General features: G+C 43.5%; 1 protein-coding gene across 1 annotated transcript; it reads right to left on the bottom strand.

Annotated features, from left to right (window-relative positions):
* Window positions 1–1,259: 1,259 nt before the first annotated feature.
* On the bottom strand, window positions 1,260–18,398 carry LOC106741235 (chaoptin). Its single transcript, XM_014613022.1, has 7 exons — window positions 18,069–18,398; window positions 9,999–10,618; window positions 9,118–9,291; window positions 7,616–7,734; window positions 6,549–6,695; window positions 3,596–6,128; window positions 1,260–3,205 (listed from the first exon to the last, which is right to left on the bottom strand). Exons 1-7 carry the CDS (start codon window positions 18,071–18,073, stop codon window positions 2,763–2,765), a joined length of 4,041 nt encoding a protein of 1,346 aa, XP_014468508.1. The 5' UTR covers window positions 18,074–18,398; the 3' UTR covers window positions 1,260–2,762.
* Between the last annotated feature and the right edge of the window lie 441 nt (window positions 18,399–18,839).

The raw sequence follows: 18,839 nt of genomic DNA, 5'->3' as shown, positions 1-18,839 counted from the left end.
GATTGAAATTGGATCGAAATTTGACTAATCAGAATAAGTTTTACTAAACTCAAGTTCAGTAAGAGAAGAGAGTTCAATAAGAAGTTCGAAACTCTCGAGCGTGCATTAATATTTTGTTGCACACATTACTTAGAATTTATAACAAGAATTTTGATTTTGCTAAGAAAATCCCATCTTTATAGTAAGTTTAATCATTTCTTTAATATAAAATTCTTGAAAAAAGATATAATGCAAAAAATATATCGTGCGCCTTTATTCAAGTGAATTTTAATTTATTATAATTACATGTTAGTTGAGGACTAAACATGTGTTCAAATTACAATTCGTTATTTGGAAGTTATAAATGCTATTCCTATATCTAAATTTGTATAAATAAATCAATGAATTTTTTTCAATATTTACTATTGTTTAATTTAATTTACAATTATTGATTTCATTGTTACCGGTGTATGTAATCAGTATATATAACCAATGAAAGAATAAATATAATATGAAAAAGATAACAGTGGATGCTACAAATGTTGCGAAGACACTACAGAGAATGATTACATGTATAACTTCCAATGCTTATAAAATGGTAATAAATACGTTTAGGCACTATCATTGACGTAGAATCTTTACTCTATCCGTCTACCCTCGAGTAAGTCAAAATGTCGACGATAATATTTTTGAAACCGTTCTGGGTCTTCTTTTGAGACATATATAGCATTTTCATCGTCTCACAAGTTTAGCAGATAACTAATGGATATTTGCAATTTTTGTTCATGCTTAAACCTATAGAAAATAAATTCCTGACTTGAGGTATTTTTATGCTGTGACATAACCTTCTTTCTTATTCTTCTCTTTATCTAAATTTCTCGTAATGGATTTTTCATTGACCAGTGATGATTGTTATGGAAGTTGAAAACTTTGCTTCGAGCAAACTGAGACTCATCGGTGAACAGAACTCTCTTTCGAGAAAATCAGCGTGACTCTCTTGCAACAACCAATGATGACAAAATTGTACTCGAGCTTTTTCATTTGATTCACGAAGCTCTTGAACGGGCTGATAGAGGTAGGAGCGCATTTTCTCCTCCTTAAGAATCCAATAGACCATATTTTTGAAAATGCGCTATCCCAAACTTCTTGTAATATATATTACAAGAAGTTGTATATATATCATATTTAAAAATGTCTATTAAATAATACATATCGTTTGTATATAAGCATATATATAAAATATATATTATACATGATATATTATGTGTAACAACCTCGTTTAACCCTATGCCAATATTAAGTACAGATCGAGTAAAATGAAAATAGAGACTTATTCGACATATATTTGGATACATATTACGTAAGCACCATTTCTTTTTAATTACATGCACATACGCACGTCGCACACTCTAATTAACTTACTTTCATTGTGAAATCGATTATTGCTGCTTCATCCAAATACTGGGTATTCATCTGGTACGATATTTTTACACATTTACATACGCACGCACCTTACATTGGAATCATTATGCTTATACAGTATGTAACATTATTTTGTACCATTTATTCTTGGTACTGATTGAGATATATATATATATATATAACTGATTTTCTCGGTTACTGTCTGTCTAATAAAAATGTGACCAGGTTAATATCTATTCAAATAATTGCCATTGTAATCGTTATTCCGAAAAACTCGCTCGATCACTCGATCCGTCCGAATCGCGCATGAATCGCGCTTTATATTTCGGAAATATCGACGAAAAAATACGGGCGATGAATGGTAAGATTAATTTTTTCCATGCCGGTTTTTTTTCCGTCATTTCCTCCGCGTTATACTACGCATAATTTCGTACTTTATCCGTCTAAAATGCTTCGATGTCATGCGTACGCCATCAATCGACACTTGTTCAGTGAGGTATATTGATCAACATGCGGTCCGAACGATGCGAGAGTCCAAAAGATGTTCGTAAGACGTCCAAAAGACTGGAATCGAAGTGAATTAATTAAATAATATAGATAATTTATAGTTATACTTTGGAAGAAAAAACGTAGCGCGTTTACCTCTTTAGTTTTCAGTTTTAGTTATAAACGTCTTGGGACTCATGTGAACGCTTGAAAATTTCTAAAAATTGTCCTTAACTACGAGAGTTTAACTACGTGTTTAATTACGAGACTCTCGACAAATTTGTATTTACATCGGTTCCGTAGATGACTAACTAAGGAGAGATAGAACAGGCTATGTAGAGCTATTAATCGCGATTGCTGCAACGATATAATTTTTAATTTTGTATCACATTTTCTTATCACACGTTATATATATATATATATAAACATTTGTATCTTCCCATAAAAATAATACGTCGCTAAAACAGCCGCGATTGAGTTCTAAAAAGAGGCCTCTTCAATCTCTCACAAAGTTGCACGTTGTTTTTAAATTCTTACAAATTCCGCTCTGAAAACTGAAGAAACAGACCGCATCGGTCCTTCTCTTTCAAGGCGTAACTATTATGCCGATTCGCAAATTCTTTTCCCGTAGAATACATATTTAATTTGTAGGGATATTTCTATTTCGACCGTTGCTTTGTTCATATCAACACTTGCTCGGTATTTATGGGAGAAAAATCTTTGAACAAGAATACAGAATTGATTTGTAAGGAGATCAGCCGATGCCGAGGTAGCTGATTCCTAATATCGCTGAATATGCGCCATCGTCGTCTCTCTCTCTCTCTCTCTCTCTCTCTCTCTCGGACACTCGCGGTCCGGCAATCGATCGACGTCGATTATCTATCCAACTTGTTCTCTGATGGGCAGCCGACGTAAATAGGAAGCGGCGGATTGTCGTAATATCCGTAGATCTGTTGTGAGGGCGGCGGTGGTGAGCCCATGGTGTGCATCACGTGCATCGTTTGCACGTACGGCATCATCTGCACCGGAGTGGCCGGTATCGAGGTGTTACCTCGTCCCAGCGTCGAGCCGTTGTACGATCCCATGTAGAGTTCGTGGTTGATCTTGCCTGAGTATGCGCTGGCCGGCCTGATCATCGAAGCTTCGTGGATGCTGGACGCCACGGCCGCCATCCGTACCTCGTTCATCTGGCTGCTCCACCTGAGCCGGCAGATGCATATCACGATGATGATGATCGCGATGAACGCCACCACGCCGCCAACGATGCCGATGATCAGGGTGTCGTCGGTGCTCGACATGTTACTCATAATTGTATTACCTGTCTCGCGAAAATTCACGTGAAAGGGAGGAAAAAGACTCGTTAAACTCAACATCGGGAAATCGATTACGAAATAATCGGAGTTAGGTATGAGTTAATTTCTATTCTTCATTAAATTAAGCCTCGAAGTTACTTCAACGCGGACTAACTTAATTAAAAGTTATGTTAAAATCAAATTATTTGATCAGTGTTAAAAGTCAATCGTGCAAAGCCATACATGTATCCCTGCGAAAAAGTAGTACTCCCGGTACTCGGTATAAAATGATCAATACTCGCGATATTGGGAGTGGGTTAGTATTCATGAGAATAATCAGTATTGTGCCCGTCGGTGTTTACACAGAAAGTGTGGAGCAATTGAAAAATGTTGAACGAGGACTCGCGTGGACTCACCCGTGTGATCATTGTTGTAGTGTTTGTTCCGATTGTTCTGCACCGTCGGCGCCACGGTCCAGATGATCTCGGGCTCGGGTGTGGTTGACCTCGTGGACGGTGTGGTTTCGGTGGTCTGCGGCTTGGTGGGTGTCGCGCGCTCGCACGACAGATACTCCTCCGTGAGATTGTTCAACATCATCCCGGCGATGTGACCGGGAGTGGAGCAGACGACGATGGGCGCCCTGCTGCCCCACGACTTCAACCACCGCCACAGGTGTTTGGTCTCGCAGCTGCAGTTGATCGGGTTATTATCGAGGGCCGTGATTCGCACGGAACCGCCACGCTCGTCGAGGGCGGCCAACAGCTGGGCCGGCAGATTGCTGAACTTGCTGCCGGAGACGTCGAGGTCCACATGCGTGGAGCGCGGCACCGGGAAGAACAAGGCGGTCGGTATCGAGTTCACGGACGTGTCCTTGAGGCCCAGAAGCAGCCGTGGCCCACGAACGCCGACCAGCGAGCTCGAGAGGACGTTGTGCAGCCTCTCGCCGCGCAACGTCAGCTCTCGCAAATGCGGATGGGTGCGTAGAGACAGCTGCTCGTTGCCCACCGACGAGTCTTTGATCTCGATGTCCAGCGTTTCCAAGCTGGCTAGACCCTTGAGGATACCCTGCACGTCAAAGTAGCCTAGTTTCGGGTAGTTGTAGGCGTGCAGAGTGCGCAGCCTCGTCAACGAGCGGAAGGCGGATCTCTCGATCCGCGTGCAGTTCGGTAGATTCGACATACGCAAGACGTGCAGCGCGGCCAGACCGTCGAAGTTGCTCTCGTTGACGGTCCTCATCTCGTTGTCGGACACGTCCAGGCTCCACAGCACCGGCAGGATCTTGAAGGTGTTGACTAGATTCGTGAAGTCCGCCAGACGATTTCGCGACACGTCCAAAGTCTGCAACATCGTGGTGCGCTCCAACGTGGTGGGCTTGATGTCCGTGATGCCGTTGCCGGATAGATTCAGGTGCTTCAGGAACGGCGTCTCCAGCCGCGGCATCGTCCTGATGCCGGTGCCGACGAGGCTGAGCGATCGGAGGATCTTCGCCTCGCCCAGAATCCCGTGGATCGCGTTCTCGCTGAGCGGATTCTTGGACAGGTCGAGCTCCTTCACGTTGCTGACGATATCCTGCGTGAACACCTCCGCTATGTAGTTGCGCGCCATCCGCAGCGAGGTGAGCGAGGCCGATTGCCGTTGCAGCGCGCGGATCGGTATCTCGTTGAAACGATTGCCGGACAGGTCGAGCCTCTCCACCGCGCGGATCCTCGACGGATCGAAAATGGTCTCGGGCAAGGAGGCGAGCCGGTTGTCGCGCAGATCCAAGGACTCCAGCCTCAAGAGACCCTCCATCGTGCGCTCGTTCAGCGTCTCGAGGACGTTGCCGGACAGATGCAGCGACTGGAGCTGCGTGGAGTTGTGGAAGGCCAGCTCGTCCACCGACTCGATCCGATTGCCGGACAGATCGAGCATGCGCAGACGTCCCATCTGCGAGAACGCGAACTCGTGCACGTGATGGAGGGCGTTGCGCGACAGGTCCAGCCGCTCGAGGAACTGCAGGGACTTGACGAAGTCGCTGGGAAATTGTACGAAGCGATTCCCGGACAGATCCAGCTGTCGGAGCCGCGGGTGAATGACGAAGGCGGTGGGGGACAACTGATCGATGCGGTTGTCCGAGAGATCGAGCACCTCCAGACCGGTGCCGGTGTTGAAGTGCTCGCCGACGAAGGAAGTGAGCCTGTTGCCGCGCAGACTGAGCGTGTAGAGGTTGATCAGCCCGACGAAGGCGCCGTTGTCGATGCGACCGATCATATTGTACGAGAGATCGATCGTCGTGAGATTGTACAGGTGCTGGAACGTACCCTCGTCGATCTCCTGCAGCTGGTTGCCGGCGACGAAGATCCTCTCCAAGGATTCGATGTTCAGCAGCAACACCGTCGGCAGGATCCTCAGATCCGTGCGCGAGATATCGAGGCTGAGCAAGGAGGGCGGGAAGATCGGCGGGAAGCCGCCGTACAACGGATTGCTGCTGAGGTTCAGATACTGCAGCCGGTGGAGGTGCTTGAAGGTTTCCGGCGACACGCGCTTCAGCTGATTGCCCGCCAGGTTGAGCGAGAGCAGATTACGCAGAGGTAGCTCGGTGATGGCGGTTAGTCGGTTGTACGACACGTCCAAGTTCAGCAGGGTGTCTTCCAGCCCGGTGAAAGTGTTCGGCGAGATGACGGAGAGCAAGTTGCCGGACAGCTCGATGCTGATGAGATTCTCGAAGTTGTAGAAGAGCCTAGGCGGGATATCGCGCACGAGATTGCGCGTGAGGCCGAGTGTCACGAGATTCGTGGACGTGACGCGGATCAGCTCGGTCGGCAGCGCGGCGATGCGGTTGAACTGCACGTGCAGGTGCGCCAAGGAAAGCAGCCGCGTCAGCGCCGCCGATGGTACCAAGAGGATGTTGTTGTCCTGCAGCGACAGCCATTTCAGCTTGGTCAGGCCCTCGAAGGACGATTCTTCGATCTGCAATGGGCGAAACGTCGCGAAACGTCGCGACGATATTATGCAAAGCGACTTACGAGTTAGTTATCGTGTTTCGTTTCTATTTATTTCATCCACTTCCTCTTTAATTTTCTATCCTTAGAATCGGAAGTAAAGTTCAGGGGTTACCGATTGATCGTGCGATATTTTATCTCACCGGTGATCCTTTCAACGTTCGTAAAGTTCGGGGATTTCTCGGAGTACCGAGTTGGTCACGCGATAATCTCATTTCACCGGTAATTCGTCGGGAATTCCGCAACACCGCTTTTTTTCCTCGACAGGATCGTTAACCCGAACGTATCCGCGCGAAACGCGACCGGAAGGTGAGTTTACAAACAGGTCATGGGCCACGAGAGATCGGCCTTCAATGTTCCCATGACAAATTTCAGCAGCGTAACGTACTGTGCGCAACGCGTTCAGGCTTAAATCCAGTCTCGTGAGAACGGAAAGGTTGGAGAACGTATTAACGCCGAGCCGGCCTATGTTGTTCCGGCTGAGGTCCAATACTTGGAGCTCGGTCAAGCCTGACAGATGCGTCTGTTCTATCTCCTGCGGAAGAGAAAAGGAGTCATTTCTACACGGAAATAGTGTACCGATAGGATCTTCAAGAGCACACGTAATCGGAGCGAATCATCTTGATTCAACAGCAAGATCGTTGAAACTAATACTTGAGTTATTGAAACAACGTGTAGTGTTTGGTGATCCGATAATCACGCTCCTGCGGCTACTCTTGTTTTGTTTCAGTGTCGTTTGTGCGGCTGTCTGCGCTATTTCCGAACACTGTATTTTTTCGGATTCTTCGAATTTTTCGGATTCAATTTTATGATAGTTCTAGGTGCTTTCGAGGTTTTATGCACGATTTCCGAGTGAATCCCTCCTTTGGAAACCTCCACGTGGAAACATGCTGGTGAGTGACACTCGGTCTTTTAAGGCTCTCAGCTGGAGTTGCGCAGGCTTGTTGTACGATTCTGTGGGTTTCATGCCAGGGACAGGATAACAGTTTTTTTGCACTGAGCCTTACATTACTTTCTCCAATGTCGTATTATTGTGTTTTTTTTTATCGAAAACAACCGTAACATGACGAAATGTTTAATTATACATACGATTAAGTTCTCAAGAATATGCAATAATTGTTTGCGCACTTTACAACCTGTGCCAGCCCATATTGACTTAAGTAAATTATAATTCGTCCTTTAATGGATATCTTGATACATCATAGAGCATTGTAAGATTCGTGAATTTTTCAACGTACAATGTATTATTAGTTCCAATAATATTGCTATCGAATCGACTTGCTCCGATTGTGCGCATCCTTGGAAATATTCTATCTCGATGCAACAGCATTCTTTTGCGCGGAGGCGGTTAGATCGAGAAGCAACATAGGTTGCTCGCAAATATTAATTAATATTTGTGAAATGACAAGCGAGACTGTCCGAAGGTAATGAGCGTCATCGGGCGGCGATACTCACGGTGATAAGGTTGTTGGAAATATTCAAGAATTTCAGTTCCACTAAGTGTCTTAGTGCGTCAGTGGGAAACTCCCGCAGGAAATTAGCCGAGAGATCTAACTGCAGCAGGCTGAACGCCCCTGAAACCGTTAGAGCACAGTGGTTAGAGAGGGAGAGAATTTAGTTTCAAGTTCTTGTTTTCTCTTCTCCTTCACTCCTTCATCGCTGAGTCGGAGTGGGGTGGATTCCGCCGTTTTGTCGCGCGAAATTACACAGCGAGCGAAGACGGTAGGAGAAATGCCGTTCATGCGACGACGACGACGACTGCTCGAGTCACAGTGGGCGTTCCTTGCTTGCACAAAGAAGTGTGGATGGTGATGATCTCGTGAGAGCATCAGACATGTGTGGGAACGCGGAATAGAGTTCATTATTCCGTCAAAGTCGCGCCGGGAAGCCGTCGTATTCCCCACCCGCGTTCGCCCGCGCGTAAACTTCTCGCGCTTTCGTGGCGCTCAGGATCTTCTCACGGCTCGATTAAAACGGGCATTTTTACGGGCGCAAATCTAGGAAAAGACGGTCTCCTTCCGGAAAAATCGGTTGCGCGCGTGCGGTTCGTTCCGGTTCGTTCAATCACACCGTCGTCGTCGTTATTGTTATCGACATCGTCGTCGTCATCTTCGTCGACGGGGAAGAAAACCGCACGTAACCGTGCTGCCGATTTTTCCGGAAGGAGACCGTCGTTTTCTAGATTTACGCGCGAAAATATTATGTGCAATAATTTTTTACTGAAAATTTTGAGATGTTTCGATACATCCTTCTTTTGGAATTGCTTCTTTCGATGATTCAATACAAATAGTTGATATAAGAGATTTAGATTATTTATGCGTTTCCCGATTGTTAATTGAAGCTAACATTTCGTAAAAATTAACGTTGAAGAAATAGTTAGGCAGAGGCCAGGACTTGAAAACGCGCAGTGTGCAACATACCGCACCATCGCCTTACCTGCTGCGTTACGCTCGCTGTCTTACAATCGTATTTTCGTAAACGGTACTTAAGGCGCGCGAGAAACTCTGCATGCAAATTTCTCGCGAATGCTTGAAAGATGCGTCGTCTCATTTGTCTATCAAATAGTAAGGACTTTGCGCTATAACATATTAATTTGAGCGAAATCCGTGATGATAACATCAGACTCACCCCCCCCCTCCCTCTTGTTAGTTTTAGCCGACGTTAAGTTCGGAAACTTCACCTGGTCGGACGTTTTTATTTGGAGAAAAGATCAATCCCTTTTGGAAGCAAACGATAACACGTAGCATTGGCTTTCCCTCCCAATTATAGTTCGCGATATTAGAAACGGTTTGGAAATCCGCATCTCGCCCGATTGCAAATTCGCCTTTCTCTCGGACTACTTGTTGTAATTAATTTGTAATTAATTTCCAAAGTGCTGTAGACTCAAAATAAACCGCTACTTGAGACAAATCGCTCGAAACAAGCGGGTAAACCGAAGTGACGAGCGAAGAGCTTACCTTTGAAGACGTCGCTGTTGAACCGATTGAGAGAATTGCGTGAGATGTTGAAAAACAGCAAATGTTGAGCGCCAGAGAGAGCACCGTCCTCCATGTGAGACAATTCGTTGTTGCTGAGATCCAGGCGTAGCAGCGATTCACCGAGGCTCGTGAAAGCACCTCGTGGCAAAGAACCTACATAGCAAAATATACACGGATAATGATCGAGGAAGAAGAAGAAGAAGAAAAAGAAGAAGAACCAGTTTGATATTCGGGCGGAAAAGTGACGGCGATTACGCGATCACCGGACACTCTTACGGTCAAGCGATGAATGAAAACTCAAATGACAGGGATGTCTCTGGGAAAGTCGGGGAATTTTGTCTTCTCACGGAGAAAAAAAGACTCTTGGACGTTTCGAGACTCACGCATAAGCGGTGTAATCTATTCTTACGTTGATCAACGTGCCGTAACTTCGCCGTAGGTACTGCGTACCATTACCGACGAGATACTGTTAATCGTCTCGCGAAAGAATGCAGATTCGCCGACGTGCAGCTGTGCAATAATACGAGATACGGCGGAGAAAGTCAGGCGTGAAAATTCTTGGTACCGAGAGTCTTCTCCTCGTTAAACCCGCCCGGAGAGGAGGAGCGGCTTGTGCGGCGCGATGGAAACGCAACACACCCGCGATTTTCTTCTCGCCACGAACACGTTCTAATAACCGCGCGGATCGTTAAGGAAAGAAAGAAAAAATATCGCGTTCGTTTCACCGTCACGGCAACGGTCGCGAACGTCGTTGTCGTTAATTCTAAGCAAAAAAAAAATAATCCGATCAATTGTAAGCAATTTTTCTTCGCGGTAAAAATACTCTCCGTGTAGAAGAAGCAACTTCGCGTCGAACGTACCGATGTTGTTCTCGGCCAAGGAAAGCACCTTGATGGCGCGCGGGCCTTTCAGCGAGGCGGCGGGCACCGCGCTCAGGTTGTTGCCGTCGAGATGGAGCTCCTCGAGATTGTCGCATCCCTTGAGGATGCCCTCCTCGATGCTGCGCAGGCCGTTCCTACTGAGATCGAGTATCCTGAGCTCGCTCATGCCGTGGAATTCGTTGCTAGAGAAGATGGGGTTCAGACTGTCGCCGAGTAGATTGTCGGCGAGTCGCAGCTCGCGCAATTGCGACTGCACCTGCAGCAGCCGGTCCATCAGCCGGTGGATCGAATTGCTCGATAGATCGAGCCCACGGAGGCTCAGGCCGGAATTAACGATGTCCTCCGGCAGCGTCTGATGGCCGCAGTGCCTCTGACTGATCGACACGATCGGATGACCGCGCAGGACGTTGAGAGTGTCCCGCGTGAAGATCACCCGGTCACAGTCCATCTCGAGCGACCTCGGGTAGTCCGCGGAGATGGCGCACTTGCAGGGCACCAGCAGATCCCGCTTCAGCTCGATGCAGGGCCGCCATTGCGCGGTCTGATGCGACGCCGGCAGGACGCTCGACAGCAGGAGCACGCTCGGCAAGAAGTACGCGCTGGAAACGATAAGGACGTAATAAGCGGATAGTTCGGGAACCGGTAGTTCGAAGTGTGAAAATGAACCCGAGTCGAAATTTTCACGTCACGCTCTCTTTCACGCTCTTACGGCGGGAAATTCATTTTCTCAGGAATCTTTTCTTTCAAATTTCAACAACATAATAAAATCGAACTTAGAAAAACTAATCTACACGTAAAATCAGGACAAGATCGGCCATACCGAAGCTGAGACAATTGAAATCAAAGTTAACGATATTCATATGTATCACTGGTGCGAAAACGGCTACATCATATTTCACTATTGTGCTTTTAACTTCACCGATCAAACTACACTTACGGTTTTAACGAAAAACAAGAAGACGATAAAAGGGACTTGTAGAGAAATTATAAAATAATATTATAAAACGAGGTCCACCTAATTCTCCAGAATTGACCACCTAATTGACCACCTAATTTTCCAGAAAATAATATGTAATGTACACAATTTCTGATCAAGGTACATGATAGTTAATCTGTGAAAATTTGGCAACTTGTATGCGTTATATTCCCCTTCGTACCTCCTGGTTATTTTCTCGATATTTTTGAACAGAATGAAAATTCAATTGGCGATGCGTAAAAAAATTCAACAATTTCCAACCCATCAGCTCGAACGAAAACACTTTCGCCCGCTGAGAGTTAACGATCTCCGCGCAATTATCTTTTGAAGTTAACTAGTTCTCGGTGAAACCGCGTACGGCGAAACCACAGCCGTAAGACAATCACAATTTTATGATTCGTCGCGATTAATATTCTTTTCATGTGAATTGCGTTCGAGTTTTCACTCGGCACATCCTCACGTCGTGCGATGTAAGCGATGTGTCTCGACTGTAAGATTTCTCAATCGAACGCGAAATAACTGCAGTTTCATATTAACATATGCGCGAGGGGAAAGTGGTCGGTGGTGAAATGCAGCTTAAGAAGCTTAAAGAATTAATTTCCTCGAGGGAAATATAAAATAAGAACGATGGGAACCATTAAGAATCGTCGCTCTTAGAGATATCGAGCGCAAATAATTTAAATTTAATAGCGTGAGAATAAAAATGCTCGATAATGTAAAACGCATACGTCGGATTTTATTTCCAGACCTTCAATTCATACGTAGGATGCATTGTACATAGTAGTGCATTGAGAGAAAGGACACGTAAAAATATAAAAAAATATTTACTCAGCGATACTAATAACTAATACTAATACACACATTTTGCACTGAAAACAATTTTTTCAAACGGGGAAAGCTACAGTTTCTTAAAATCGTAGTTCCTTGTGAAAACAATTGTTTATCATTCATACAACAATTCCATTTAAACAAATAAAAATGTATTATCAATATCCGCAGAATAAATATTTTTTTATTTTTTATATATTTTTTTCTCCCAGTGTACTTACCACGTCGAACCGATTCTCTGATCCGCACGAATAATATTTATAATATTAAATTATGTCTAATCTTAAATAATATTTAATACTAAATAATATTTAATCATAAATATTTATTATGCATTTATTATGTTATTATATATATTATATATTATATTCTCCTTATAAATTCTTTGGACTTTAATAGAAAACTTTCAAACCTATTTTCCCTGCTGGTTGTTTATTTTGGAATTTTATATTATTTTTGTTTAAAATATTATAAGATCACTTGGGAACGGCGCTGAGTGAGCAAGCGGAAACGCGCGCATTCGCGCCTACGAAAGAAACGCGCGAAAGAAATGAGGCATGAATTACGTACGCCGTGGTGAAAAAGCGATCATTTATTTAATCACGTGAGATATGCAATAATTATTCAGCACCTCATTTCACGAATCTTTCTCAAGTCGTTGCGTGACATTAGCGACCTTTGTTAACTAGCGTCCGTAACCATCGGCTGTACTTACCAGCTTGTTGTATTTAGTGTTTGTACTCTCTTAAGTCGAATCAGTGAAAATGTCACTAATCATTAAAAACATTGGAATCATTAAAAATAGTATTAGTATTGGATTATATTTTGCGTTGTGAATTTCGACGGGAATTTCATCACGACGAATTATGCGTATTTCATCGTGTTGTATTGTCCCAGTCTGAAATGCCACGGTGGAGAGAGTGCTCTGAAAGTGCGCGTACGACGACTCAGCTTCTCCGAGACGACGCACTACCGACGATGAGTCTCGAATAATTTATCGTCGTCATCGTTCTTCGGCAATTCCGTAAAATTGTTTTCAGCTTCATCATCGCGGAAAGTCCACTTGCTACAGACGCACAAATGCAATAATACAATTTGCTCGGTGCGAAAAAACGCGCCAACAGTTTTCGCTGCCTCCGAGATAAAAGAGAGTGAACGCTCGTGTTTGCTGCAGTTTTTTCGTCGACAGCCGCTCTTCGATTCGATTAAATTATCACTCACGGATTCAAGTTATTTATCGGGGACACGTGAAAGTTCTTCTTTCATTTATAGTAACGAAATAGTAACGAAATAGTACATGGTGCTGTGCTTGAACAAAATATCTGCCATCGTTAGCCACGACTTTCTATTATCTTTCAGATAATTGTCTGATTTACGTTTGTAAAATGAAAATCATCTAAACTAATGAAGTCACCAACGATTTGATGAGCATTTCCATGTATCTAAAATAGAGAGAGAGAGAGAGAGAGAGAGGCGCAATAATATAAATAAATAAATAATAAACTAATAAATAATTTTTCCTTTTTTCTTTTTCTTGTCTTTCCTCCTTTCTTTCTCATCATGATTACGTTAAATATATCATACCAAATGGATGATTCCCATAAGTATATAAATAAATAAATAAACAAAAAAATAATTTAGAATATTGCTGTGAATTTTAACAAGTATAATGGAACCAAGGAATTCTTGGAGAATTCGTGTGTTGGAAAATTTTCTGAAAAATAATTCTCAATCGCGCAAGATATCGCGATAGAACCGGAAGTCGAGAAAAACTCGTCGCAATCGTACATTTGTGCTCGAATAGCGTCTTGTTGAAACGGAACGGTTTCCCATTCGAGTTTCATTCAGTTTTGTGTGGCTGACTAACTTTCATGGGCCTCTTCGCGGGCCTGATATGGTCGCACTCGGCGCTCCTTGAGCATTTTTTCACAATGTTGAAACAGATATAACGGTGTTTCGATACCATGTGTATACAAGGTGTCCCAGAATTACGATGCGCTTTCCGACACTCGAATTTCTCTGACAGAGAATCAGATCCTCTCTTTAAACGTGAGAACTCTCGCGCGCTCCTTGTTTTCTTCTCGCGCGAGAGTTTTACATTTTTGACCCTGAGAGCCAAACACTCGCGTCGAGCCTGCGTTATTATTGTATACATCGGAACTACTAGCGGTGGCCCGTTGTTTCGCCGGATCTCTTCTTCGAGGAGAATTCACTCGGCAAGCTCGACTCAACGATTTTCAACGGCGAATAACCCCGCGTCAACGGCCAGCCATTAAATGAACACGACATTGTTCTTCGTTCTTCGTTCCACATACTGTCGCAAGGTCACCCGGCGATCCTGGGACATGCTCGAGACATGATCACAATCGCGGGAAGGATCGCGAACAGATTTCTCGAGGATACTTCGCTCGCGTACACCCGCGGACAGGGTCTGAGAAAATCAGGCATGAGAAAAATTATGATAAATATTCAAAAACATTTTATGAAGAGTATTTTTCACAAATAATTAAAATACGGTTTCACAAGTGGGAGATCGTGTTTTTATCACAAATATTCTAAATATTTTTGAATTTTTACCGAAATCTCTCATACTTGACTTTCCTGGACATTTGAATATTTGCAATATATTTAATATCTATATTTATAAATTATTTTACAAATATTGTGCGCTCTTCGGAATACGACGGAAGGTGCAGCCTAGCGGCACTTTTATACAATCGATATTTGATTTCCACCGGTTTTTAATACGATATCTATTTAATTTGATTACATATACATTTCTCTTGTAATCATAGAGAATATTGCAGCAATCATAACAGTTTCCGTTGTGATCGATTTATCAAGTGCCAATTTTCAATAATTCAATGTAATTTTTATATAAACATCCTAGTATTTAGAATATAGTGGGCATCTTTTGATATTGCACCACTATATTTGATTCGAGACGAATCGTTATCCGTGGGTGAAATGTGTCCACAGTGTCGCCGAAGCTGGCTCGTAAGGACAAATTCTACGCTTAATTACCATGTCGGATAAACAGGTTTAAGGACAAAAGAATATCGACTGGAAGACGTGCGGCTTCGACTTTTCTCTCTCCTTCCCTCTCTTTCTCTCCTTCTTTCACCGCGCGCGAGCGCGTTAGTGAGAAAGGGACGGCAAGTAATACCGGATTAGAAATCACCGGGTAGGGTGATCTAACGCGATAGCCACGCTTCCACGGGGAATGCATTTTTGCGCTTCCGTTGCCGGCCAGGCGCATCCTCAGCGCGGCGCATATTCTGCAAGGAATGCGACGAAGAGCGGGTTGCATAAAAGTTACACTTGCTGGTGCTCTCGAGGTACTTGTTAGTGAGACGCTAATTCGCGTGTTTTCTCATTATTTTAATTCGAAACGAAATCTCCCGAAGTGTCTTTCTTCTCTTTTCCGTTTTCTTTTCCTACGGAATATCGATTAACGGTTACAAAAGATGTAAAGGTATTATTAATGATTTATGCACACGTGTATATATCTCATGAATAAACACGAAGACGCTTTATATTAAGAAACGCAACTGTATTTTGAAATTAAAAAGTATAAAAGTAAGATAAATTGTGGGATCCGAGATACGCTTGCCCGCATAAGCAAATTTCTTTTGAACGACATTTTTAATAAAATTCGAACAATAATAATAAATAAGTTAAGACGGTAATAATAAATTCAAATGGTACTTTTATTTGTTAAAATGATCATAATCAATTATTAAAAAAAAAATGCTTCTAAACGATTCGAGATACATTTGCCCGCATTACACAAATCTTTCACGGACGGTATTTTACGTAAAATTCGAACGGTAATAATAAGTTAAAAAAAGGCGATAATTGTCTATTTGTCAGTGTATGTTTGTTTTATTTCTTATCAGTGATTCAAATCAGATTGAAAGGCATCGCGGAGGCGATGTCTTGACGCTCGAGCCAAAACGATCTACCTAAGGCTCGACTTTCTTACTCCATGAATCATGATGTTAAATGTCAACCAGGTTGTCAATGACGATAAGATATAGCACGATGTGGGGACTTTTGACTCTTACTCTCGCATGACTTCAGGATTCTTCAAGATTCGATTATCAACAAGCGATGTACTTATTCGTCATTGTTGTTTTTTTTCCTTTTTCTTCATACCTGATCAATAATTTTCCTCGAAAATGCTTTTTCGATTAACCGTTCCTCGATTTTGAGCTTGCGTCGCGAACTTATAAATAAAAAAAAATATGAAACAAAATTAATTAGGGGAATAATACATTTTATGCCGTCGTAGCAAATAAAATAAATATACAGGGAATTTCTTAAGTATTGTCTAATAGTCTAAAAGTTATCTTTTAAGGTCATTTTATCGAAGAAAGGTCATATATGTTCAATTCAATTCTCCGTAAAATGACCTCAAAAATCAACCGCTAGAATATCGGGCGGTATTTAGAAAACACTCGGTACATTTATTTATTTGTTACGGCATAAAATTTGCCGTTCATTTAAATTGTTTTCCTCCGTGAACATGAAACCGACAGATCAGAGATCCTCTTCACGAGTCCTTGTTTTAGTGGGAACGTTGGATCCTCCAGTATTAATTAATTGATATAATTCATGCGTTACTCGTAGATTTTTTCTTTAGTCGCTTCGCGAAAATCCCTCAAGAGAAACAATCCGACGAGCGACGNCCCCCGCCCCGACGGCGAACGAAACAAGCAACGTGTCTCGCGAAGCAAGACATCTTCTTGCGGTCATCGAAGTCTCCGAGGCATGGAGTTCGCTCTCGCCTAGCTAGCCAATCCACAGGCCTATATTCTGAACGCGCTTACAACATTAGCGTACAAAACAAATCGAGAGATCTGAGCAATCTCAGTATTGTTCGTATTCTAAACGCGGTGATAACAAGTTCTGTTAGGAAAAATCGATCGAATCATGCATATTTATAGCAAAATTCCTTTTCAGAACTACTAATAAGTTAACTTGTTAGCGCGTTCACAATATGAGTCATACAGTATAAATAGAACCGAAGAATGTTCCATAAATATGCGTACACATATACACACGCATATAGCCTTAAAGTATATTACATATATTCTCAAAATATTTTCGAGATACATGCTAAATATATTGAGATAGATAAGATTCATAACCTAATGACGTTTTCATACATATCCGTTAATGGATATCCGCTCAGAGAAAAAGATTTCTTTGGACTTAGTATTTTCTATTTTACTAAAATTTGTTTCATAGAAACAACATATACAAAGTATTATTTGTTTGAGTGAAAATTTGATTGTCTTATTTAAGAGAACCCTATTATTTAACGGAAAGAACACTATTATTTGAAATATCTTTTAACTAAATATTAATCGGTTACAATAAATATGTAAAATGAAAGAAGTAATTTCTTTATAAGAAAATTATCTTTCGTTTTACAGACAAATTTTTTTATTTAAGATAAGGTTACATATTTTTGTTGAAAAGTCTAACAATCGTACTTATTAATCGAAACATTAGTTTCTTTGGAGCGTGCCAATGATGAAATACGTTTGAATGCAATAAAATTGATCAAATCCGACGAAATCTTTTTCTCAGTGCAGACATAACTTGCCGATGCTCTTGCTTGACCCTTGGGCCGATGTTGGCGATGTCACGGCAAACTGACAGTCATTATTCGACCGCCATGTCGGCCCAAATAAGTTAGTCGATTCTTGCCCGGGTACCGGAAGTGTCGCCCGCGAAAAACCACTATTCGAGCACGACATCGGCTCAGTTGGCCAACTTTCGGCCCGTCACGCAATGTCAGGCTAATGTCGGTAATCAGCGTCACGTTGATACTGGCTCCGGTAATATTAAACCGATCCTATTATATGGATATCATACCATTACCGGACCAAGAGTCGGAAGCCGGTTGCTGACATTCGGCTGAAAACGCTGCTCCAATTCTAAAACCGTGCGTAGACAGTTCCCATATTCCGAAGATACACGAGACGTGATTGTGTACTACGAGAGATGTGAGAATGTTCTCGATATGTTACGTATACAGTATTGGTATTCGGTATTGAGCTTATAACATGTATGAACGATAAATCATTTGCTGTAAATCTGGGCTGAACCGCCGTCGCTGCTCGGTGAAGAAAGTCGCTCCGTCCGCAGACGAATCGATTATCCCGACGCAAACGTCCGAGACTCTCGTCAGAGATATCGTTTCAGACATCGTCGTGGTGGAAGAGGAGACTTACATCATGATCGACGATCGCCTCCCGACGACGCTGGCAGTAGGATTAGCTCGCGCTCGCGGAGGGTATCGCTTCACCGTTGGTCAGCCAACAGCATCACCGTCCCCGTGTAATGGACGCACCACGGACGTCGCACGGCGGACACCACAGATGGATACATATACACACACACGCACACACACATACACACACGCAAATGTCGTGGATCACCGCCGGATCACCGTGCATTCGTAGTGGCTATCATCATCGTGATGCCGGCGGATCGTCCGCGATCTCGTCGGCGATCTCGTTTTCGCGTTTACCTTCCCTCGAAGTCGACGGCCGCGATTCGGAATTCGCGGCTTCTCTCTCTCTCTCTCTCTCTCTCTCTCTCTCTCACTCTCAGGCAAACGAGACCCCGCGCTCCCGTTTTCCTCGTCTCTCTCTTTCTCTTTTTTTACGCCACAGAGAGAGAGAGAGAGAGAGAGGCGAAGAAAGAGACGGAAAGAGGGAAAAGGTCGCAGCAGCTGGGATCAGCACGCACAGGCTCGCGTCGTCGGCGATCGCGCGGTCGGTCGCATACTGGCTGCACACGCTTGCTGCGAACGACGATGGAAAATCGTGATGGTCGAACGAAAGAGAGGGACCTCGAAGAGGAGAGTGCGCGCTCTGCCCTTCCCCCGGAGTTCGCGGAGACTCCGACATAACGGAGATTGCGGAGTTAACTCGTGCGGAGCAAGCTCCGCTCCTCCCCGCGCTGTCGCGCACCTACAGGATCTTGGTATGTTTCGTTCG

The sequence above is a fragment of the Dinoponera quadriceps genome, unplaced genomic scaffold (assembly GCF_001313825.1).
Source record: "Dinoponera quadriceps isolate SergipeBrazil2010 unplaced genomic scaffold, ASM131382v1 scaffold475, whole genome shotgun sequence".
Taxonomy (NCBI): Eukaryota; Metazoa; Arthropoda; class Insecta; order Hymenoptera; family Formicidae; genus Dinoponera; species Dinoponera quadriceps.
Note: the sequence above shows the minus strand (reverse complement) of the source record. Positions and strands in the feature narration are given on the sequence as shown.